Consider the following 23,907-nt stretch of genomic DNA (forward strand, 5'->3'; position numbering starts at 1 on the left):
CTGTATTTGATGCTTACTTAGATGGGACAAGGAGGGACTCAAGTGCTCACTTTAGCAGCACATATACTAAAACTGGAACATTACAGAGAAGATTAGCATGGCCTCTGCACAAGGATGACATGCAAATTCATGAAGCGTTCCATGTTTTTGTTTTTGATGAATATTAAAATGTAATAATGTAAAGTGAATGTATATATGGATAAATTAGTATATTGCCAAAAAAAAAAAAAAAAGAAAAAGAGGGACTGAAGATCCCCAGCTGGCTTGGCTGTGACTTCAGCACTGTGGACAGAGGCCAATGGAAGTTCCCCCGGCTATGCCTGGGACTGTGGGTGGGTGGAAGATGATACACACACAGCCTTCAGGTGGGGCCAGAAATTCTTGCTACTCACTCAGTGCCTTACAGTGTACCAAGCTCTTTCCTCTTACCAGATTTATTCTGTCCTCACTCAACTATCAGCCCAGGAAGCATACAAAATGAACTGTTTTCCAGATTTTTACAGATGAGGAAACTGAGGTTTTGCAAGGCCAAACTCCAAGTAACCCTATGAGTGGGATGGGAGAGAGAACACTAATTACTCCATATTTAGCAAATTTAGCAACCACTGCCCTTCTCTGACTCAAGTGCACTCCTCTTTATCTCTAGGGAAAGTCAGGGTCGGTGGAAGTTTTTGTGGAACTGAGGTTCCAGCCAACCATGGAAACAAGTGGCAGTTGGTAGCAGGAACAGTGCTGGGAGGCTCTGAAGTTCCAGTCAGGACTGCCCGAATGAGGGTGGGGAAACCTTGCTTGTCATTAAGGTTCACAGAGGTCCAGCTTTTATGCCTCTTCTTCTGTCCCAATACTTGGCTTCACTGAGCCTGGAGATAAGGAAAAGGGACGTGTAGGATGTTATTAAGGTGTTTCTGAGCCTGATGGACCTCCTTTGTGGGAAAATTCCGGGAAGGGTGTGGGAGTCTTTGTGAAGGGGGTGAGTTGTGCAGGTGGTAAGAAATCCTCTGACATGGGCTACAGGTCTGGCTATCTGTGTATGCCTATTCCCTGGGTGTGGAAACAGGAGGTGCTGGACCACACAGCATCTTTCTTTGAGGTGTACTTTGACAGGCAGCACAATAAAGTAGTTGAGAGCGTGGGCACTGAAGCCAGACTACCTGGTTCCCCTGCTTCCTAGCTGTGTGACTGTGGAACCTTGAGAAATTCTCAGCCTCTCGGTTCCTCACTTTCTCATCTGTAATACAAATCACGTAGGGTTGTTTTGAAGATTAATTAGTTTATGCAAAGCACTTAGAATTGCCCAGTGCATAGTAAGTGCTCAAAAATATTAGTAATTACATTTGGCTCTTGAACAATGTGGGAATTAGGGGTGCCAATGCACCCGCTGCAAAAATCCTCTTGTAGCTTTTATAGCTGGGTCTCTGTATCCCCGGTTCCACATCTGTGGATTCAACCAACTGAGGACTGTGTGGTACTGTTGTACCTATTTATTGAAAAAAATCTGCATGTAAGTGGACGCATGCAACTGAATGGCCTCTGGTCCCTCAGGGGTTAACCATATTTGTATTTGGGGCTCCTATGGTTTTGAGGTAGAATATCTATCTGCCTCTGATCCACAGTCTAGAGATGCTTTCCCGTCTACATGTACTGGCTCTGTTCATACCAGGCAAAAGGGATGAATGGGGATTTCATAGTCCTCTGAAAGCTTCTCCAGACCTTAGTTTACCCAGCCCTACCATATCACATTAAAACAATTTGCAAAGATGGGAAGGAAACTCAGACCAAGGACAGCCCAGAAGACCCGGAGAAAACAGCCAACTAGCTTCCCTACTTTGTAGCTCAGCAAAAACTGGGAAGGGAAAAATGTCTAAAGCTGGCCCTTGGTGTGTGTTTGGGGGCAATACATAGCAGACAGGCTTGGAGGGCTTACCTTTTCCTTAATTTCTTCAAAAACTTTGGCTCTTCTCTTCAGTGCCCTCATCTCCTCCTTGTCCATGGTGGAGCCCCTGCCTCCTCCCACCCCCACCTATCTTATGGGTTCCTTGGAGGCCACAGCTGCTCCTATTTTAGACTCAGGAATTGGCCGATGATAGGAAACCGAACAGAAACTTGGTAGGTGCCCGAAACAACAGGAAACAAGAAGCCAAAATAGCATCACAATCTTTTTATTATGATTCCCACTGTGCCCAGCCTCTGGGAACATCAGCTCCTTCTGGAGTGAAGGCTGAGCCATGGGGAGGAGCATGCAGCTGTAGTGATGGGAAGACAGGGCTTGAGGATGTTCCCCTCAGCTTACTGTCAAGTTACCTTCCGCAGAAAAGCACATAGGAAGGGCATAAGGGACCAGAGGCCATTGGATCCTCCATTGTTACTTGAGCGCTCTCAGAGCCCTTCTCACAAGCCTGTGTTTGGCGGGGAGACAGATCAGAGGCCATCTCTTATAGGAGGCTAGGCTTGATGGCCTTCGTTTCACCATGGATATGGAAAGGCCTTGCTACTTATACATTGATGTTCTTATCTGTGGTCATGCCAACCCATGCTATACAAACCAGAATGTGATTGGGCTTCTTAGTCACTGGCCTGAGCAGACCTGACACCCTCTCCATGATCTGGGTCATCAGGGCATTTGGCCCAGAGGGAAGAAAGTTTTTCCTTCATGCTAGTGGGGTCTACTGGAGATTCTGTAACCTGTTCATTTTCTTTCCATTCAAGGTTGCTAAAAGCAGTGGCAGCAGAAAAGCAACAGCAGAGAAAATGCCCAGTCCCACCCCACTCCAGCGTGGGCTGTCGGCAGCAGGCAGGATGCATTACTATCCCCCAGTCAAGGAGAACTCTGTTGTCTGGGCTGTAGCTAAGGGCCCAGAGAGAGATTCTGGGCAATTCAAACTAAGAGGCATGGAGAAAGCAGCAATTTTATTCCACTGTAAATAGAGGGGTAAAAAGGGTTTACGGTTACAGGTGCTGCCTGGATGTCCTGAAATTCTGGCATCAATGTTGTTTTGCCTTTTAAACTCCAAGTATGTATCTGCCTTTACTCTGCTGGTTTAAAGGGGACATGCCTGCAGGATCACTAGAGCCTGCCACCAGTCCTGTCTGAAAGTTACTCTTGGCTCCGTGGTGGTCATGGCTGGCCTGTGACCCTGCCATACAGCTTCTTCTGAGCTTCCCTTTTGCCTTTAGGGCTTCTTGCACCAGCTTTACTGAAGCCACGAGACATGCAGTGGTTGAGGTTGAGGCTTAGAGGCCTAGGCACAATCCTGAGCCCACCCCCCAGAGAGGTGCCCTCTTCCCAGGTGGTTTGATTCTGTGCTTCCCATACTGTTGATAGGAATGGGGGACCCCTATATTTGGCCACTCTAACAAGGCCAGGGTGACATGCCATAGGGAGCACCAGGGCCAGAAAGGCCAGTGTCTGGCCTGCAGCCACAGTTGCTTAGGCTGCGGACAGAAAGAGGCAACATGCTCATAGCTTCAGCCGTGGCTGTCCTCAAAGGAAGAGCTCTTGAAAGGGGTCAGTACCTAGGAGTAAGGAAACTGCGCCATCCCTGGGATCAAAAGGGCCCATTGCTCAAAAGAGCAGAGCCTGAATCTATTGGGGAAGGCTGATCTCAGGAGAGGAAGCCACGGAGCAGACCTAAAGAGGCTACATGGCCACAGCTATTGCCTCAGCTGACCCTGTGTCCCTGAAGCTCCATCGTGTCATCAAATGCCCCTGTCTTTAAATCTGAGCATGGAAAAGAGGAATTCTGGGTGAAAAACAGACTTAGGGCAAGTAGTCTTCAGAGGAGCATCTGTGTAACCTCAGCCTCCCTTGGCTGGGGGGGTGGGGTGGGTGGTGCTTGGGAAAAGAACTGATCTCTGCAATTTTGGGCAGCCAAGAAGAAAAGACTGAAACATTTTCTCATACTCTTATTAGAGTCAGTCGCTAATTTCTGTACTTGGCAGAATTTCAGACAGTCACAATGATGAAAGGGCTTGAAAAGGAAAGGAAATTGGCTTCACTACGTTTATAAAAGTTTGAACATGTCCATATGTACTGGAGAGGGGCTCCGTGGATTAGGACACTGCAAAGGGAGATCTCAGAAAGGGGCTTGGGGTAGAGCTTCTGCAACTCTTGACTGAGGGAGCAATGGAACCTCTCCTTTGGTAAAAAGCTAGATGCCTATGGAGAAGAGGCTGGTTGCTTCTCTGTGCTTTTCTGCTTCCTAGGATTCTTGTGACTGGGCACTCTATCCTTTGCTGAGGGCAACGTCCCCTGGACCCTTTGCAGCACGCCCCCACTGAGGAAGCTTGCCGCCCTGGAATAGGGAGAGGGTGATCCCAAATGGGCCAGATCCTGTTGTGGAAGAACTCTGGGGTCTGCTTTGCCAGGCCCTGGTATAGAGCTGGCCTGATCGAGTGGCCCCCAGTCTTTACCACTCACCCACAGAAAGCTAGAAGCTGCAGCTCCAGAGAGGTAGGCATCGCCTTGGTCTGTGAAGGATCGGGGAACAAGAAGATGGACTGCCAATCCTTTTGATTGATGACGAGGCAGGAGAAAAAGCTACCGAGTTCTCAAAGCCCAGAGCTTGTTTTTACTCAAAATGCCCTGTCCGTGAGATCAAGCAGCCCAAGGCCGTTGACATAGAAGGTGATTTGCCAGGAGAGTAAGCAAAAGCCCTTGTGCTTAATGTGCTTTAATCTCAGCGCAAAACCCTAGGGCTGGCTGCTTCCGATGCAGTCTTTGGGCCCAAAAGTCATGTGCTTTCTATTTCTTCCTTTGTTTTTTTTTCTTTTTTTGGCTGGACTGAATAATGGCCCCTCCTACTGATTAGTCTTGGGAGTATGGCTATGGAGTATTTACAAAGAACTGGGGTTTTTGAAATGTTCGGAGCCATACACATGAACCCAGTTCATCTTCTGTATGCTTCCTTTCAGTCCTAAATAGTCCAACCTCAGAAGCCTCTTACCTGGCTTCTAGGTCAGGCTCTAAGGGAGGAGACCATATAGTGCTCTTACCATGCCCCAGGTTACAGCTCCCTGCTTTCCTCGGAGCAGCACTGAGCTGTATGCTGCTTCTTCTGTAGAAGTGCCTCGAGCAATGGGGTTGTGTTAACTTCTGCATGACTGAGCCAACCCCCTCTCAAATAACTTGGTCGTCAGAACTGGCTAACCTAAGCCATTAGCTTGGAAACAGAAACTTGAACTCCAGGGCCTGTGCTTACCTGTAACATACACTGATTGGGGAATTTAATGACAACTTAGGAAGGACAGCTGGGGCTGGGAGGCCAGGCTTGGTGGCCTTGTGGCAGCCTCTCCTTGCCCCCAAAGTCTTCCCATGCCAGGTCCAGGCCCTAAGCTGGTGGGGAAGGACATGTAGTGAGCAATGGGGAAAAGCAGCAACTCAGGCCATATCTCAGTAACAGGGAGAAGGGAACACCTCTTCCTTCTGTGAGGCTTTGCTGGGACTTTCTCTGTTCAAGAGAGTTGAGATGCAAATCCTCTTCTTAGCTCCAGTGTCTTATCCTCATTGTCAGGTGGTTTGAAAGGAATCCCTTTTGAGGGCTTCTGTGGAGTTGCTCTTTCTTGGGCTATGAAAAAGGCTGGCTCTGTACTCCATACCATGGCACACTTTTCTAGGTCTGCAGTTGAGCTGAGCTGGAAGAACGGAAAAGCATGAGCCTTCTTCTCTCCTCTTCCATCCAGGCCTTGTCCTCATTGGAGCTCAGGCTTTGGGTCTCTGTGGTAGCCGACTTGGGTGAAGCACTTAACCCAGAGGGCTGTGACTCTTGCCATCATACCTGTTCCATTCAGGCCCCTGGGCTCTGGGCCATGAGCACCCACCTAAAAAACAGGGGCCAGGATGGCTCACCGTGGTTTTGGACTGTTCTGTTAAATAAGACTTTTGGACTTGAATGACCTGGCTGAGAGGTTCCTAGAATTCTGGGTCCCTGGGAGGGGCTGCCTTCCCTTTTCTAATTAGGACTCCACAGACTAGCTGCCTTCTCTGTCACCAGGAATTGGAATTTAAATAAATAATAAATAAATAATAAGTGCAGTGGTGGTTTTCAACCATTTCCCCACCCCACCTGAGGGACATAGCACACACCTACCGGAACAGTGGCTCACCACAGAAGGGATTTTCAGTGTGGGAAGAGGGAGCCTGTCGGCATCTCTAGGAGAGTATGTGAGTCTGATATGCCCCCTTATTAAGAATCACTTGGCCAGAGACTGATCTACTGTGAATCAGAACTGGCCAATAGAAGGGCTGAGTAGAGACCCCCTCGTTTATACCAAGGGCTTCACGAAAGAACTTTGGTCCTTCTTCAACCAAAAAGAACCAGGTCTCTGCCGGCGTGGACAGCTAGGCATGTGTGTATGTGTGCATGTGTGTGCACACATATACGTGTGCAGTGGCAGGTCCAGTCTACGGTGTGAGGGCAGGGGGTGGTCCAGGAGCAGATACTGCCACAGCTCCCAGGGCTTCTCCCTGTGGCAATGCATTTACTGTCTCTGTTGTGATGGGAATGTTGATTTCAGTGCCATAAAGCTTAGTGACAAACTGAGATGTGACCAGTGCTCCATCCCCATAAGTCTCAGTACCAGAGGTTGGTGGGGGAAGGGAGAAAGTAAAGGAGGGAGAGAATGCCACTGTCCCCAAACTGAGCTTTTCTGCTCCATGCTATCCTGGGGGTTTCAGGTGAATGGCTGCACTGTTGGGGCGAGCAGCCAAGATGTAGACGACATTCTCCTGCAGGAAGGTAGGCCAGTCCACAAATCTGGAGTGGAAGCAAAGAACAGGTTTGTGAGGCTGGTTGCTGAGCCTGGAGGCTCATGAGACCTGCTCCCAGTGGCAGCATGGCTTAAGGTGGGCAAAACTCAGGGAAGCCCTGGCTTGTGCGTGACATGGTGATGGCAGGCTGTGCTTCCAGGGTGACAGACCAGCTCACTGGCCCTATGGATCTGGGGTCAAATGTGTACTCTTGAAGTCTGGTTTCTGGGGTGGGCATTTGCTGTTTTGGGGTGACGGCGGGTAACACCCAATCTTACTTGTGTGTGTGTAGGGGTCAGGGGTGTAGACAGCCAGGTGAGGAGGTGTCACTCACCTGGACTCAGGCTCTGTGGGCAGCGGGGCCTTGTCCTGACTCTTGCTGCTGCTGCTGGCTGGGCTGCTGTCTGCTATGGGACCCACATGGCTGACGCTGTTGGGCACAAGGACATGTGGTTAGGAGTGGGACACTGAAAGGTCCAGCCCCTTCCACATTCTGGTGAACCCAAAGCTCTGGATGTGCTTGTCCAGGCTTTTCTGACATGGGGCGACGGAGTTTGGAGCAGAGGCTGCTCTACGCCTTGGCCAGTAGGAGTCACTGCCCACTGTGTAAAGCACAGGAGGATCTTCTGGCTCTTGGAGAAACTGGCAGGAGGAACAGGGAGGTAGGTACCTTTCATACCAAGGGCCATTTGGCATGGAGAAAGGAGGAGGGGCAGGGATTGGTAGGGAGCGGACCTGACACTGCAGGAGGAAGCATCTGGGGGGCGTTTGCAGAACCAAGAGTGCTGGGCACGGCGGCACTCTGCCTCACTGATAGCGCTGCCGCTGCCCCGGGCCAGGAAAGTGGCCCGGGCTCGCTCCCGCTCCTTGACTGTCAGAAGCCTTAACAGAGAGTTCTGGGGAAGAAGAGATATAGTAAGACCTGGAGGTGAAAATATTTTGTAAACGGTCAAGCCACAGAGAATCTTACCTCCATTATCACCTCTGCACCCTCCCTCTGAAGCTGCCCAGAGCGTTTCTGGTAACACCAACATTTGCAGTGGGGTCCAGTACTAATCAATCTTCCTTGGGCAGTTTCCCCAGCCTAAGCACTGGATCACCTGTCACTGGATGGAACCTGAGCCCTTTCCTGCTCAGAGAGTACCCAGTGCTCCTCCAACCTGCCTGGCATGTTTCCCTGGTCTCTGTCACCCAGCATCCCACGGACGTTTACCCCCAGCTGGCCCTTACCTGGGGACGTAATTGCTGTAGAAGTAGGAGGGACTCATGGGACAAGAAATCAGGCCACTCTATGTGTCCTCGGTGTTCAGGGTCCAGGGCTGCAAACTGGCGGGCTGCCTGCTCCTCTTGCTCCTCACTTAGAGCCCTGTCACCGTCCCCTCGCTTCGCCGTTTGGTGGCGGTAGCGCAGGAAATCATCCAGCGTCAGGGAGCAGTCTGTGGGGAGGCACCCCGTGCTAGCCATGCCCACCCTTTCCGCAGCCTCTGGAGTACCTGCACTCACCGCTAGGGTACCCTCCAGAGCCCCACCACCCACAGCTCTCATCCAGTCTTTGTCTCCATAGCCAGGATAACTCAGGCTGTGGCCAGTGGTGGGCCAACAGCTTGCAAACACGGCCCCATTTATGCCCTTGCCCCACAAATTCCGGAATACTCCTTTCATGGTTCATCCTAGAAAGTATGAAGAAGAAATCTGCCTGGCTCTCTCCATGGGCAGTACCATCCAGCCTTACCGGGGATAACTTTACACTGCTGAAAGGTCTCTGTGAGGCTGTACATTTCTTCCTCAGTTAGCAGCAAGTTGAGGTTGTTCTGAAAAAGAGGAAGAGCTAAGTCAGTGGCCATGTTGGCCAGTAAGAAAGAAAGGCCAAGGATCAAGAAGGATGGAAATAGTATTTCAGCTGGAAGGCAATTATTGGATCATCTAATCCCAGCCTCTCATTCACAGTCAAGGAGACTGAGGCCCCAGAAAGGGGAAAGGACTTTCTCAGAGCTGTCCAGCTCTGGGCAGGATCTTTCCCAGAACCCAGATATCCTGGCTCCAGCTCTGAGTCCCTTTTACTAAAATAGTGGTTTTTGAATTATTCTCTGAGATAGCTTAGGGGTTCCCTGGAGGTGCCTTAGGAAGCTGTTGCAAGGGAGAAGGGGGCAAGTGGGCAGGGTTCTCAATCCCTAGCTCCATCAACCAGAGCAGCTCCATCTTTATCCATTTTATGTATCTGGCTTCTGTGTTAGGCTGTGTTCAAAGAGTATTTTAGTTAAAAAAGTTTAATTCTAACTCCAGTTTCCATATTGCTAAAAATTGTTTAATCCTAAAGTTGTATCACTTTAACTCCAGAATGGTTTTGAAAGAGATGCCATCATGAAAAAGTTCCTAAAACCAAATGAATTTTTTTTGTGGTGCCAGGGAAGTTTTAATTCCAAAAGAGCACTGATATGTTATTTTGTTAGCATTAATTTACAGTCTTACAGTCTTTAAACTACAGAATATTCTTTATAGTAGATCATTTTCCCTCTAAAATACCAGTAAAGAACAGGAGCAGACATTTCATGTCTATTCATTTGTGAATTGCATGAAGAACTCAAACCATTCTTTCAATAAACACTTTTTGAGCACCTAGTATGTGCTTGGCACAATGGTGTACAACACTGTGAGATGTTTAGTATGGCTGGAATGTAGAGTATGTGTGTGTGTCTGTCTTGGGAGAGGTTAGGGTGGGGATAAAAGATAAGGGAGGGGAGGTAGGCAGAAGCCTGACTGTGAAGTGCTTCAAATGCCCTTTATTGAGCCCCTCAAATTGGGCCTTTTTTTCTGAGGGCAAATGGGAGTCACTGAAGGGTTTTTAAGTGTGGAGTGCCATGGTCAGCTCTTTGTCTGCTGTGTGGAGAATGGATTAGATGGGCAAAGTCTGGAGGCATGGAGGGCACTTAAGTAATTGTTGCAATAAAGAAAAGATAAGTGGCTAAACTAAGACATGAGAATGAAGAAAAGGGGAGAGATTTGAGAGAGATTAGGAGATAGAGTGTATAGGACCTGCTGACTCACTGGACGTGAGGGGTGAGGGAGAGAAATGAGTTGGGATTGGTAACTGTGGGGTGGTGGTGGTATTACTATTCACAGAGACAAGGGAGGGAGAATGGGTTTGGGGAAAAAGATGAGTTCATTTGGGGGCATGTTGAGTGTGAAGTACCTGTGAGACATCAAGATGGATATAAGTCCAGGAGACAGGAAATTTAGGTCTGGACCCACAGATTTGGGAATGATTGGTATTTAGATGGTGGAGTAGCCACCGAAGTGGATGAAGACCCAGAGAGAGAGAGTCTAGTGGGAAAAGAACCCTGAGAAACACCAGCATTTAGGACTGGGACAAGAAACTAAGGGCACTTAGAAAGAATGGTCGGGACTTCCCTGGCGGTCCAGTGGTTAAGACTTTGTCTTCCAGTGCAGGGGGTTGTGGGTTCCATCCCTGGTCATGGAGCTAAGACCCCACGTGCCTCGTGGCCAAAAAACCAAAACATAAAAAAGAAGCAATATTGTAACAAATTTAATAAAGACTTTAAACAATGGTCCACATCAAAAAAAAAAAAATCTGAAAAAAAAAAAAACGAAAGAAAGAATGGTCAGAGAAGAACCTGGGAAGAGAATCAGTAGAGGGTACTGGAAGCCAAGAAAAGAGAGTTGTACAATGTAGGAGGTAATGTTAACAGTGGTTATACGAGTCAGATGGAATTTTATTGATTTTCTATTTTCTCTGGTTTCCGTATTTTGTGTAATAATTCTCACAAAAATACTCATACCCTAAGAAAAGAGGGGGCAGTAAGGAAGTGCTAAATACGTCAGAGAGATCAAGTAAAAGATTCCTGAGAAAAGGTCACCGGACTTGACAATTAGGTCACTGGCGACCTTAGAAAAGCTAATTCAGCAAAATGATGGATGCAGAAGCCGAATTACAAGTGGTTGCAGAACCACAAGGAGATAATGAAGTCCTTTCAAGAAGCTTGGCTGTGAAGGGAAGGAAGGAAAAGGGAGGAGCTTGGAAGAAGGCTTTGTAAAAGGTCTGGTGGAGAGTGGTGGTAATGAAGGCAGGACTGTGACAGAAAGCCAGGAAGGGAGCCGTGTAATCCTGAGGGTTTAGGAAGGAGACACTCAGTCCTACATCAGCAGAACACTGCCAAGCAGAGTTGCTGTGAGTGTGAAAAGGCTAGCATTTGGAGGAGTGGTGACTAGAGAAGATTGCCTGTAGAGCAGGCTCTGCTGTGGCATATTCCAGCTGGGGAGAAGGTATTTAAGTGACTGGAAATAACTGTTCTATACTTCATTTTATGGACAAGCCATAGAGAAAGTGTTATTTGTTAGAAAGTGGCACACCTTTGCTTTCTCCTAGGCAGTAGGAAGAAGAGGGGATCAGCAGATACTCCTTACTCTGAAATCAGTGGATGAAGATACCTGCAGGGCAACAGATCAATAAAGCAAGACTTGAACTCTCTTCAGGTGTGCTGAGAAATGGATATGAATCTCGCTTTTAATCTTTTCAAAATTTGGGAGGCATTTATGTATAATTTGCAAAGTTCTGAATCAACAGGCCTTTGTTACTTAATTCACAAAATGATTGCTTCAGAGATGAAGAAAAATGCTCCTAAGAGTTAGGTAGAAGACCAAGTGAGAATCTTAGGACTAAGATGTTTTTCTTGGATGGAATCCATCCCTATTGGAAGCAAGCCGGTTAGGATTTCAGGTTGGTTTTTCAGATGAATACAATGAATGACAACTATAGACTAACAGAGAGTAAGTACTGCTCCAAGCAGAATTCGTTGTGAATAATTAGGTCTCGTCCTACCCATTCAGTCCTCTAGCTCAGTGGTTCTCAATTGGAACAATTTCATTCCCCCACGATACATTTGGTAGTATCTGGGGATATTTTGGGTTGTCACAACTGGGGGTGGGTGCTACTGGCGTCTAATGGGTAGAGGCTAGGGATGTTGTTAAACACCCTACAGCGCACACAGCCTGCTCAACAAAGAATTATTGTGCCCCAAACGTCAATAGTACTGAGGTAAGGAAAGTCTGTCCTAACTCTAGTGACCCGAACCTGAATACTCTTCAGGTTACTGCCTAGAAACCAGTGTTCTAAGACTGGGCCTCCAGGAAATGTGCCAAATCTCTGGCAGTGCAGGAGCCCACCATCCTTGCAGTCTAGGCTCACACAGTAGTGGCAGCTCCAGCCTGTTTCCGTGTGTGCCGTCTCAGTCACCTCCGCGGCACTGTCTCCTTGGATGTAGCCCACGCGGCGCAGGCAGCCATCATGGAAGACCCTGGTGCAGACCCTGCACGGGAAGAGGCTCTCGGCTGTCCAGACCTCACAGACATCACACATCTCATCATTAACAACCTGGGGAAAGATGGCAGGAGTGTATAGGGATGTATAAACACAGCAGCAAGATCCTAGGCCACCAAGCACAGTGCTACCTGCCTGGGGCTGAGTGACCCTGGAGCAGCCTAAAGGAACTGAAGCCAATGTTATGGCAATAGAGCTTTCTCTCTGGAAGACAAGAACCAGTAGGTTCTTCCAGCTGCTCAGGTCTCTGTGATCATGTTTCTGAGCAGGGATGCTACTAGCATTTTTGGAGAGAATAATCTGTTGTGAGAGATTGTCCCAGGCATTGCAGGACCCTTATCATCCCTGTTTTTCTTGGCACCAAATACCAGGAGCAACTCCCAGTTTTGTGACCTTCCTGAACTCCCCCTACCCCCACCCCAAATTTCCAAATGCCTCCTACAGGGGACAGTATTATCCCTTAGGTGGGAGGGCTGGCATGGTATAATTCCTTATCACCCATTTCCTCAAGTCTTTCACTAAGACAAATCCAGGATGTAACATTTTTATTCTTGGGGAAGAAATTCAAAGACTCAGCTCCATCCTTCTAGTTTTGAGTCTCACTTCAACCATACCCAGGCCTCCCTGTCCTGCTCCCTGATCCCCAGAAGGTCTAAGACTGCGGGATTCTGCCCTTACTGGACACTCACAGGCTCTCTGGGCTCCAAGCGGATATCTGGAGGCTTGTCATCATCCAGCTTCCGGGTGGGGCGGATGAAGGCAGGGGGTGTGAAATGACTGGTCCTGTCAAACTCCTCCGGCTCCACTCCACGCCCATCCCGGAGCCTCTCCCAGGCGGCACGGTTGACACTGCTCTCTTCTTGGAGTGCTGGGGTGCTTGCCTCTGCTTCTTTCTCTTCCTGCACCTCCTGGACAGAGCCCTCTACCGTGCCACGGTGAGACCCTGAAAGTTCACCTGTGCGTCGGATGGAAGGCCTGTCCCGCAGCCCATCCTTGAAGGCAGACACAGCCAGGCTCACCTTCTGCACCTGCTCCACTGTCTGCCGCTTGGACATCAACACCCCCATGGCTCTGTGGACAGAAAGCAGAGGGGCCCAGACTCAGCCAATGGCTGACCATATTAGGGCAATTCGTTTCAACCATTCACCTAAGTGGCAAGTGCTATTAAATAGCTTCTCCCTTTTCTGGAACTCAGTAGCATGGCGGGGTGGACAGAGCACTTGTTAAGGAGTCAGAAGACCTTGGTTCTATTTCTGACTGGCCCTGTGACTTTGGTTTTCCTGTCTACAAAATGAGGGCGATCTGCTCAGCACACTTCACAGGGCTATCATGAGGATAACATCAGAAAAGGGGCTTAACAGCGCGTGTAGACTAGAAAGCACTCTACAAATGTCAGATGGTATCTCTGTCTCCCTTCCTGTCCCAAAGCCAATTAGGTCTAGGGGTCCCAGGCCTCCACTACTTTGAGACAGTAGGAGACTCCAGAGCCCAAGTCTCTCCCAAAGATGACCCAAGGCATAAAGCAAGACTACAGCTACACATTTCAGACTTCTGACTGAAGGAATGCTCCTCTGACAAGTGCTGTGCACAAGAATCCATATCAAACGCCTACTTTTTGAGTCAGAGTGAATGAACTCCTATTTTTAGAGGACTCCTGAATTAGGCATTCAGGAAACTCTACCACCTCATCCGTGTGGTCAAGGTCTCACACACTCCTTTGCTCCTTCTAATTAGTAGCTATGCCTGTTTATGGGTCTGTTTGTCTATCACAGACAACCTGCCCATCACAAGCTCTCAGGTGCTTCTCACACTTCTAAGGCTTTACTAATGTCACTGCCACATTTTCTGCTTTGATTCTCAGAACTGTTCAAGAAAGGTCCATATCCTTTACAGGTTAAAAAGGAATGTTATTCTTGCTCTTCCTCTGTAGTACCAGGGCATTGGAAAGTGAGGGCATGACATGGCACACTGCAAAGCTGGTCTGCTATTTCCTAGCCTGAAGGGTCTTAGTGGCATTCAGTTGGGGAATGTTTGTTCTAAGTGGAGCAGAGAGTCCATTTTAGCCTTGCTATCAATCCATCATAATCAAGGCTTATTGAACGGTACTATATGCAAGGCACCGACTGCTCATCATTGGAAATAGAAGATGGGAGAACACAGTCTCATCACTCAAGCTACTTAAGATCAGAACTGAAAGAAGAGTAAGACAGAGTGCTGGAAGTGCCTAAAGGAAGGTGAGACCATATTACTGGGAGTCAGAGTGGACCCTGAAGGATGGGTAGAAAGTTATCCTCAGTTTGTTTGGGGAAAAAGGTGACAGAGGGAAGGAGGAGAGATTCAGACCAACTAGAAGGCTACTATAATAGTCCAGGCAAGAGGTAGAGGGTTTAAACTGAACTGGTGGCAGCAAGAATGATACTGAGTTGATTTGATACTATGGAAATAGAGAAATTTAGGAATAAATTGATAACTTGATTGGATCAAGCGTAAAGCGCAAGAGAGCAATTTTATATTTATTTCCCAGCTTTACTGAGATATAATTGACATATAACATTGTTTAAGTTTAAACTGTAAATGTGATGATTTGATACATGAATATATTGTGAAATGTGTAACACAATAAAGTTAGTTAGCACATCCTTTTTTTTTTAACATCTTTACTGGAGTATAATTGCTTTACAATGGTGCGTTAGTTTCTGCTTTATAACAAAGTCAATCAGCTATACATATACATATATCCTCATATCTCCTTCCTCTTGCATCTCCCTCCCACCCTCCCTATCCCACCCCTCTAGGTGGTCACAGAGCACCGAGCTGATCTCCCTGTGCTATGTGGCTGCTTCCCACTAGCTATCTATTTCACATTTGGTAGTGTATATATGTCCATGCCACTCTCTCACTTCGTCCCAGCTTACCCTTCCCCCTCCCCGTGTCCTCAAGTCCATTCTCTACATCTGTGTCTTTATTCCTGTCCTGGCCCTAAGTTCTTCAGAACCTTTTTTTCTTTTTTAGATTCCATATATATATGTTAGCATATGGTATTTGTTTTTCTCTTTCTGACTTACTTCACTCTGTATGACAGACTCTAGATCCATCCACCTCACTACAAATAACTCAATTTCGTTTCTTTTCATGGCTGAGTAATATTCCATGGTATATATGTGCCACATCTTACGTATCCATTCATCTGTCAATGGACACTTAGGTTGCTTCCATGTCCTGGCTACTGTAAACAGAGCTTCAATGAACACTGTGGTACATGACTCTTTTTGAATTATGGTTTTCTCAGGGTATACGCCCAATAGCGGGATGGCTGGGTCGTATGGTAGTTCTATTTTTAGTTTTTTAAGGAACCTCCATACTGTTCTCCATAGTGGCTGTATCAATTTACATTCCCACCAACAGTGCAAGAGGGTTCCCTTTTCTCCACACCCTCTCCAGCATTTTTTGTTTGTAGATTTTTTAATGATGGCCATTCTGACTGGTGTGGGGTGACACCTCACTGTAGTTTTGATTTGCATTTCTCTAATGATTAGTGATGTTGAGCATCCTTTCATGTGTTTGTTGGCAATCTGTATATCTCCTTTGGAGAAATGTCTATTTAGGTCTTCTGCCCATTTTTGGATTGGGTTGTTTGTTTTTCTGATATTGAGCTGCATGAGCTGCTTGTAAATTTTGGAGATTAATCCTTGGTCAGCTGCTTCATTTGCAAATATTTTCTCCCATTCTGAGGGTTGTCTTTTCGTCTTCTTTATGGTTTCCTTTGCTGTGCAAAAGCTTTTATTTATTTATTTATTTATTTATTTATTTTTTAAAATTCATTTATTTTATGTATTTATTTTTGGCTGCATTGGGTCTTTGTTGCTGCGTGAGGGCTTTCTCTAGTTGTGGTGATGGGGGCTACTCTTCATTGTGGTGCGTGGGCTTCTCATTGTGGTGTGCGGGCTTCTCATTGCGGTGGCTCTTTTGTTGCGGAGCATGGGCTCTAGGTGCGTGGGCTTCAGTAGTTGTGGCACGCGGGCTCAGTAGTTGTGGCGCATGGGCTTCGTTGCTCCTCGGCATGTGGGATCTTCCCTGACTAGGGCTCAAACCCACGTCCCTGCATTGGCAGGCGGATTCTTAACCACTGTGCCACCAGGGAAGTCCCTGTGCAAAAGCTTTTAAATTTCATTAGGTCCCATTTGTTTATTTTTGTTTTTATTTCCATTTCTCTAGGAGGTGGGTCAAAAAGGATCTTGCTGTGATTTATGTCAGAGTGTTCTGCCTATGTTTTCCTCTAAGAATTTAATAGTGTCTGGCCTTACATTTAGGTCTTTAATCCATTTTGAGTTTATTTTTGTGTATGGTGTTAGGGAGTGTTCTAATTTCATTCTTTTACATGTAGCTGTCCAGTTTTCCCAGCACCACTTATTGAAGAGACTGTCTTTTCTCCATTGTATATTCTTTCCTCCTTTATCAAAGATAAGGTGACCATATGTGCGTGGGTTTATCTCTGGGCTTTCCATCTTGTTTCATTGATCTATATTTCTGTTTTTGTGCCAGTACCATACTGTCTTGATTACTGTGGCTTGGTAGTATAGTCTGAAGTCCGGGAGCCTGATTCCTCCAGCTCCGTTTTTCTTTCTCAAGATTGCTTTGGCTATTCAGGGTCTTTTGTGTTTCCATACAAATTGTGAAATTTTTTGTTCTAGATCGGTGAAAAATTCCATTGGTAGTTTGATAGGGATTGCATTGAATCTGTAGATTGCTTTGGGTAGTACGATCATTTTCACAATGTTGATTCTTCCAATCCAAGAACATGGTCTATCTCTCCATCAGTTTGTATCATCTTTAATTTCTTTCATCAGTGTCTTATAGTTTTCTGCATACAGGTCTTCTGTCTCCTTAGGTAGGTGTATTCCTAGGTGTTTTATTTTTTTGTTGCAATGGTCAGTGGGAGTGTTTCCTTAATTTCTGTTTCAAATTTTTCATCATTAGTGTATAGGAATGCAAGAGATTTCTGTGCATTAATTTTGTATCCTGCTACTTTACCAAATTCATAGATTAGCTCTAGTAGTTTTTTGGTAGCATCTTTAGGATTCTCTATGTATAGTATCATGTCATCTGCAAACAGTGACAGCCTTACTTCTTCTTTTCTGATTTGGATTCATTTCTTTTTCTTCTCTGATTGCTGTGGCTAAATCTTCCAAAGCTATGCTGAATAATAGTGGTGAGAGTGGACAACCTTGTCTTGTTCCTGATCTTAGAGGAAATGGTTTCAGTTTTTCACCACTGAGAATGATGTTGGCTGTGGGTTTGTCATGTATGGCCTTTATTATGCTGAGGTAAGTTCTCTCTATGCCTACTTTCTGGAGAGTTTTTATCATAAATCGGTGTTGAATTTTGTCAAAAGCTTTTTCTGCATCTATTGAGACGATCATATGGTTTTTCTCCTTCAATTTAACATGGTGTATCACATTGATTGATTTGCATATATTGAAGAATCCTTGCATTCCTGGGATAAACCCCACTTGATCATGGTGTATGATCCTTTTATTGTGCTGTTGGATTCTGTTTGCTAGTATTTTGTTGAGAATTTTTGCATCTATGTTCATCAATGATATTGGCCTGTAGTTTTCTTTCTTTGTGACATCTTTGTCTGGTTTTGGTATCAGGGTGATGGTGGCCTCATAGAATGAGTTTGGGAATGTTCCTCCCTCTGCTATATTTTGGAAGAGTTTGAGAAGGATAGGTGTTAGCTCTTCTCTAAATGTTTGATAGACTTCGCCTGTGAAGCCATCTGGTCCTGGGCTTTTGTTTGTTGGAAGATTTTTTTTAAAAATTAATTAATTAATTAATTTATTTTTGGCTGTGTTGGGTCTTCGTTTCTGTGCGAGGGCTTTCTCTAGTTGTGGCAAGCGGGGCCACTCTTCATCGTGGTGCGTGGGCCTCTCACTATCACGGCCTCTCGTTGCGGAGCACAGGCTCCAGAGGCGCAGGCTCAGTAGTTGTGGCTCACGGGCCTAGTTGCTCTGCGGCATGTGGCATCGTCCCAGACCAGGGCTTGAACCCGTGTCCCCTGCATTGGCAGGCAGATTCTCAACCACTGAGCCACCAGGGAAGCCCTGTTGGAAGATTTTTAATCACAGTTTCAATTTCAGTGCTTGTGATTGGTCTGTTTATATTTTCTATTTCTTCCTGGTTCAGTCTCGGAAGGTTGTGCTTTTCTAAGAATTTGTCTGTTTCTTCCAGGTTGTCCATTTTATTGGCATATCATTGCTTGTAGTAATCTCCAATGATCCTTTGTATTTCTGCAGTGTCAGTTGTTACTTCTCCTTTTTCATTTCTAACTCTATTGATTTGAGTCTTCTCCCTTTTTTCTTGATGAGTCTGGCTAGTGGTTTATCAATTTTGTTTATCTTCTCAAAGAACCAGCTTTTAGTTTTATTGATCTTTGCTATTGTTTCCTTCATTTCTTTTTCATTTATTTCTGATCTGATATTTATGATTTCTTTCCTTCTGCTAACTTTGGGGTTTTTTTGTTCTTCTTTCTCTAATTAGTTAGCATATCTTTTATCTCACACGATTACCATTTTGTTGTTGTTCTTATGGTGAGAACATTAAAGCTCTACTCTCACAGCGTCTTTCAAGTACACAGTATAGTATTGTTAACTATGGTCACATGCTGTACCTTAGATTCCTGGAAGTTTTTCATCTTATATCTGAATGTTGGTACCCTTTGACCAACATCCCTCCATTTCCCTCACCCCTCAGCCTTTGGCAACCATCATTCTGCTCTCTGTTTCTATGAGTTCAATGTTTTTAGATTTCGCACACAAGTGAAGTCATACAGTATTTCATATTTCATACAGCCTATCCCCGCCTGACTTAGAGGACAGTCTTAAATCGACTAACGAGAAGAAGGGTAGTGCCATTTACAGAAATTGGGAAATAAGAAAGAGGAACAATGAAATTGGATTTTGTATGTATTGAATTAAAGATGTCTCTGTGACATTCAGCTGATATGTTATCTGCTGCTTAAAACTTTTCAATGGCTTTCCAAAGCTTTCAGGATAAAGTCCTCCAAATCAGTTTCTTTACTATGGCCTGTGAGGCTCTCCTCGGTCTGGTGTCCCTTCTTTACTCTTTTCTAACCACACTGGTCTTTCCGTCTTTGTTTGCCATCCTCCCTCTATTATTATTATTTTTTAAAATAAATCTATTTATTTATTTTTGGCTGTGTTGGGTCTTCGTTGCTGCGTGCGGGCTTTCTCTAGTTGTGGCGAGTGGGGGCTGCTCTTTGTTGTGGTGCGCAGGCTTCTCATTGTGGTGGCTTCACTTGTTGCAGAGCACGGGCTCTAGGTGCATGGGCTTCAGTAGTTGTGGCACGAGGGCTCAGTATTTGTGGCTCGCGGGCTCTAGAGCACAGGCTCAGTAGTTGTGGTGCATGGGCTTAGTTGCTCTGTGGCATGTGGGATCTTCCCGGACCAGGGCTGAAACCTGTGTCCTCTGCATTGGCAGGCAGATTCTGTCCCCTGTGCCACCAGAGAAGTCTCCATGCTCCCTCTATTTTGGACCTTTGAACATTCCTTTCCCCTGATTAGAGCTCAGTTCAAGTACTGCTTCCTCATGGAAGTTACTGCCGTCTCCCCAAGCCAGGTAGGTGTGCTGACAGCACCATGCTCTTCTGCTCTAGAACACTCATCTTTGTTATTACATATTCAATAGGATGATTATCTAATCAGTGTCAGTTTCCTCTCTTAGATCGTTTTACCATGTGTAGTACCTGTCTCCACTGCCTAGCAATATGTCTAAAAGAGGAAAGGCATTTAATAATATTTCCCAATTAATTAATTGTGTATAAGTCTTTCTGATTTTTCAATAAAGTCTTAATACTCATAATATCTGATGACAGCCACGTCTTCTTTCTAGAAACAACTATTTTCTGTGCCACAGTGGTGCAAATTCCTACCCTGTCTGGGTGCTTGCCCTGCCATCACTTGTTATCAAAGAAACCCAGCCCATATTTTTAAATTTATAAACCTACTGATAAGAAAGGAAAGATCCCCTCTCCCCATTTGTAAAATTTGTTTGTAAAATTAAAATATATGACTAAAGAATATTTGCTTTGGGCTTCCCTGGTGGCGCAGTGGTTGAGAATCTACCTGCCAATGCAGGGGACACGGGTTCGAGCCCTGGTCTGGGACGATCCCACATGCCGCGGAGCAACTAGGCCCGTGAGCCACAACTACTGAGCCTGCGCCTCTGGAGCCTGTGGTCCACAACAAGAGAGGCCGCGATAGTGAGAGGCCCGCGCACTGTGATGAAGAGTGGCCCCCCTGCTTGCCGCAACTGGAGAAAGCCCTCGTACAGAAACGAAGACCCAACACGGCCAAAAATAAATAAATAAATAAAGAATTATTAAAAAAAAAAAAAAAGAATATTTGCTTTGAGTAAGTGACTGTCATTTACAGGATGGTGGCAAAGGAGATTTATTGAGGAAAGATTCATTTATTTATTTACTTATTTATTTGGCTGCGTTGGGTCTTCGTTGCTATGCATGGGCTTTCGCTAGTTGTGGCGAGCAGGGGCTACTCTTCCTTGCGGTGCGCTGGCTTCTCATTGCGGTGGCTTCTCTTGGTGTGGAGCACGGGCTCTAGGCCCACGGGCTTCTGTAGTTGTGGCATGCAGGCTCAGTAGTTGTGGCTCGTGGGCTGTAGAGTGCAGGCTCAATAGTCGTGGTGCACGGGCTTAGTTGCTCTGCGGCATGTGGGATCTTCCCGGACCAGGGCTCGAACCCATGTCGCCTGCACCGGCAGGCGGATTCTTAACCACTGCGCCACCAGGGTAGTTCAAGGAAAGATTTACTGATCAAATTAGGAAATTGTTTAAGATGATTAAAAACTCATTCTTTTCCTCAGCTGCAAACAAATATGGGACAATAGGGGAATGGTTAAATTATGGTACAATGGAAGAATGAACAATATGTAAAACATTAAGGTAAAAGTAAATTTATTAATGTGGAAAAATGTTCAAAATATATGAACATATTTATGAAAAATGCAAGTTACAGAAATGCTCGTTATTATCTAATTTTGTAAGAATGCACGTTTTTTCATATTTTTGTTAATCTGTTTTTTTCTAATTTTCCTACGTTGTACATTAATTATATAATTAAAAAAGTCACAGAGGCAACCTGGTGACTTGTTTTAGTTCTAGATCTGCTGTGACCCAGGACACATTATTTTACTGCTTTGGGCTTCAGTTCTCTATCTGTTAATGCGTATGCTTGGAATATGTAGTCAAGCATTTAGAATGCTTCTTTTCCATATTCTTTTAAAAGTCCATGTGACCTAATGAGGGTATCCAGCCTTGGGTGGTGGTGGGGCTAGGGGTGGAGAAGGGAGTGTGTGTATGTTAGAGCTTTTGCTGAGGCTGTGGACCCAGGGGGTTCTTGAAGAGGCCGGGCCTGCAGTCTGCAGACACTGCCCACATGGCTTATGCATACTGGCTGTGCTCTACAGTTAGGTGGAAAAGCAGGTCCCCAACTTACAGCAAGAGGAACAGGCACACCACATCAAGAAGGAGAATGCAAAACTAACACCCAGCTCTTCACTGCAAACCTTCCTCATGATCAATTTCCAAGGCCACAGTGTTTTCCTCAGAAAACTTTCTGTGGTATGTTTTTCACATTTTTTGACTGTGACCCATAGTAAGAAGTATAGTTTATGATGTGACCCTGTACACACAAAATTATAAACACATGTTCATAGACCTATAACTGAACCCAAAGTTTTGTGAAAGAATCCTAATTTTACTACATGTGATGCTCCCAGATATTTTCTATCCTCTCTATCCTAGTTCATTAAAACAATCATGATAGTGACTCTCTAAAATGATTTGATGAGGGACTTCCCTGGTGGTCCATTTGTTAAGACTTTGCCTTCTAATGTGGGGGGTGTAGGTTTGATCCCTGGTCGGGGAGCTAAGATCCCACGTGCCTCGTGGCCAAAAACCAAAACATAAAACAGAAGCAATACTGTAACAAATTCAATAAAGACTTTAAAAATGGTCCACATCAGGGACTTCCCTGGTGGTCCACTGGTTAAGACTCTGCGCTCCCAATGCAGGGGGCCCGGGTGTGATCCCTGGTCAGGGAACTAGATCCCACATGCCGCAACTAAGAGCCAGCATGCCGCAACGAAGATCCCACGTGCTGCAACTAAAAGATCCCACATGCTGCAACTAAGACCCGGTGCAGCCAAATAAATAAATAAATAATTTTAAAAAATCGTCCACATAAAAAAAAGATTGTAAAAAAATGATTTGGTGACTGTGTAATGGGTCCGGACTGGCAATTTGAAAAACACAGCCTTAGAATCACTATACATTTTTGATTAGAGAACTATGCTTTTGTCTTTTGATTTAAAGATAGTTACCTCTGAAAGACAAGGATAACATTGTGGGGTATAAGGTATGCTTTCCCCTTGACTGGAGTGATGCAAGAATTGAATTCTCAAGCTTGTCTTAAGATCTGTGTGGTTGGAAGGTCTAGCAGATCTGGAGTGATACTAATATACTTTTGAATGAAGAAAACCGTACTACATACAAGAGTTTGATCCTCTACCTGTGGGCATATTTATTTATTTATTTATTATTATTATTTTTTTTATTTTTTCTGGTGGTTATTTATCTATTTTTTCCAGGAATTTAACATTTGATTTCCTTGGGCTGCTTCCCATTTTGGTCAATTGTCCCTTATCCCTCAAGGGCAGTGTATATCTGCTTTTATACTCAACCTTAAGAGTGACTAGATCCACTCTTTTTTTTTTTAATATAAATTTATTTATCTGGCTGCATTGGGTTTTCGTTTATTTATATGGCTGCATTGGGTTTTTTTTTTAATATAAATTTATTTATTTGGCTGCATTGGGTTTTCGTTGCTGCGTGCGGGCTTTCTCTAGTTGCGGCAAGTGGGGGCTACTCTGTTGAGGTGCGCGGGCATCTCATTGCGGTGGCTTCTCTTGTTGCGGAGCACCGGCTCTAGGTTTCACGGGCTTCAGTAGTTGTGGCATGCAGGCTCAGTAGCTGTGGCTCGCGGGCTCTAGAGCGTAGGCTCAGTAGTTGTGGCGCACGGGCTTAGTTGCTCTGCAGCATGTGGGATCTTCCCAGACCAGCGTTCTAACCCGTGTTCCCTGCATTGGCAGGCGGATTCTTAACCACTGCACCACTGTGGGCATATTTAAAAGAATATTTATCAAAGCATTAAAAAAAAATTTTTATTATTTATTTATTTTTGGCTGCGTTGGGTCTTCGTTGCTGCGCACAGGCTTTCTCTAGTTGTGGCGAGTGGGGGCTACTCTTTGTTGTGGTGTGCAGACTTCTCACTGCGGTGGCTTCTCTTGTTGCAGAGCACGGGCTCTAGGCATGCAGGCTCAGTAGTTGTGGCTCGCGGGCTCTAGAGCGCAGGCTCAGTAGTTGTGACGCACGGGCTTAGTTGCTCCTCAGCATGTGGGGTCTTCCTGGACCAGGGCTCGAACCCGTGTCTCCTGCGTTGGCAGGCGGATTCTTAACCACTGAGCCACCAGGGAAGTCCCTATCAAAGCATTTTTCACAGTGATAAAAAGGTGGAAATAACCTTAGTAGGAGAATTATTGGATAACTTGTGATATATTCATGCTATAAAAGTAAAGAGAAAAAACTGGTTTAATCCAATACAAACATAAAGATCAGAGCAATGACTCACATTGGCTGGATCCTGGGGCATGTAGGGGTTTATATATTAGAACTCCAGGAGGAGGGAAGAAATAGTGGATTGAAAAAGCATATAAATTATAATATATTTATA

At 45.5% G+C, this 23,907-nt stretch overlaps 2 protein-coding genes across 7 annotated transcripts in view; one reads left to right on the top strand and one right to left on the bottom strand.

Annotated features, from left to right (window-relative positions):
• Positions 1 to 23,907, top strand: part of LOC309663854 (uncharacterized protein) — a 66,668-nt gene that overhangs the window by 35,043 nt on the left and 7,718 nt on the right. For 3 of the 4 annotated variants that reach the window (XM_082468471.1, XM_082468472.1, XM_082468470.1), the window contains exon 3: positions 19,581 to 19,718. In XM_082468471.1, the coding sequence (XP_082324597.1) occupies positions 19,581 to 19,718 (138 nt within the window). Of the gene's footprint in view, positions 1 to 11,129; positions 11,237 to 19,580; positions 19,719 to 23,907 lie in introns of all 4 variants that reach the window. The other variant, XR_014265496.1, reaches the window with a different exon arrangement.
• PHF24 (PHD finger protein 24) lies at positions 2,144 to 13,151 on the bottom strand. Of its 3 annotated transcripts, none has more exons than XM_082468420.1 (7): positions 12,770 to 13,151; positions 11,949 to 12,134; positions 8,478 to 8,556; positions 7,976 to 8,181; positions 7,481 to 7,641; positions 7,080 to 7,175; positions 2,144 to 5,817 (listed from the first exon to the last, which is right to left on the bottom strand). In XM_082468420.1, exons 1-7 carry the CDS (start codon positions 13,145 to 13,147, stop codon positions 5,784 to 5,786), a joined length of 1,140 nt encoding a protein of 379 aa, XP_082324546.1. In that variant the 5' UTR covers positions 13,148 to 13,151; the 3' UTR covers positions 2,144 to 5,783. The 3 variants fall into 3 exon arrangements, with proteins under 3 accessions (XP_082324546.1, XP_082324545.1, XP_082324547.1); XM_082468419.1 differs by having other exon boundaries at positions 2,144 to 6,752; XM_082468421.1 differs by having other exon boundaries at positions 2,144 to 6,752; positions 11,949 to 12,069; positions 12,770 to 12,998.

This window comes from Balaenoptera physalus (assembly GCF_965194825.1).
Source record: "Balaenoptera physalus genome assembly, chromosome: 7".
Lineage (NCBI taxonomy): Eukaryota > Metazoa > Chordata > Mammalia > Artiodactyla > Balaenopteridae > Balaenoptera > Balaenoptera physalus.

Bases quoted from the DNA above. Each gene is read 5' to 3' on its own strand.
- PHF24 (XM_082468419.1), bottom strand. From the start codon at position 13,147: ATGGGGGTGTTGATGTCCAAGCGGCAGACAGTGGAGCAGGTGCAGAAG. The intron at 7,642-7,975 runs GTAAGGGCCAGC...CTTCTTCCCCAG, and splicing joins TACAGCAATTACGTCCCCAG to AACTCTCTGTTAAGGCTTCT. The intron at 6,753-7,079 runs GTGAGTGACACC...CTTCCACTCCAG, and splicing joins CCCACAGAGCCTGAGTCCAG to ATTTGTGGACTGGCCTACCT.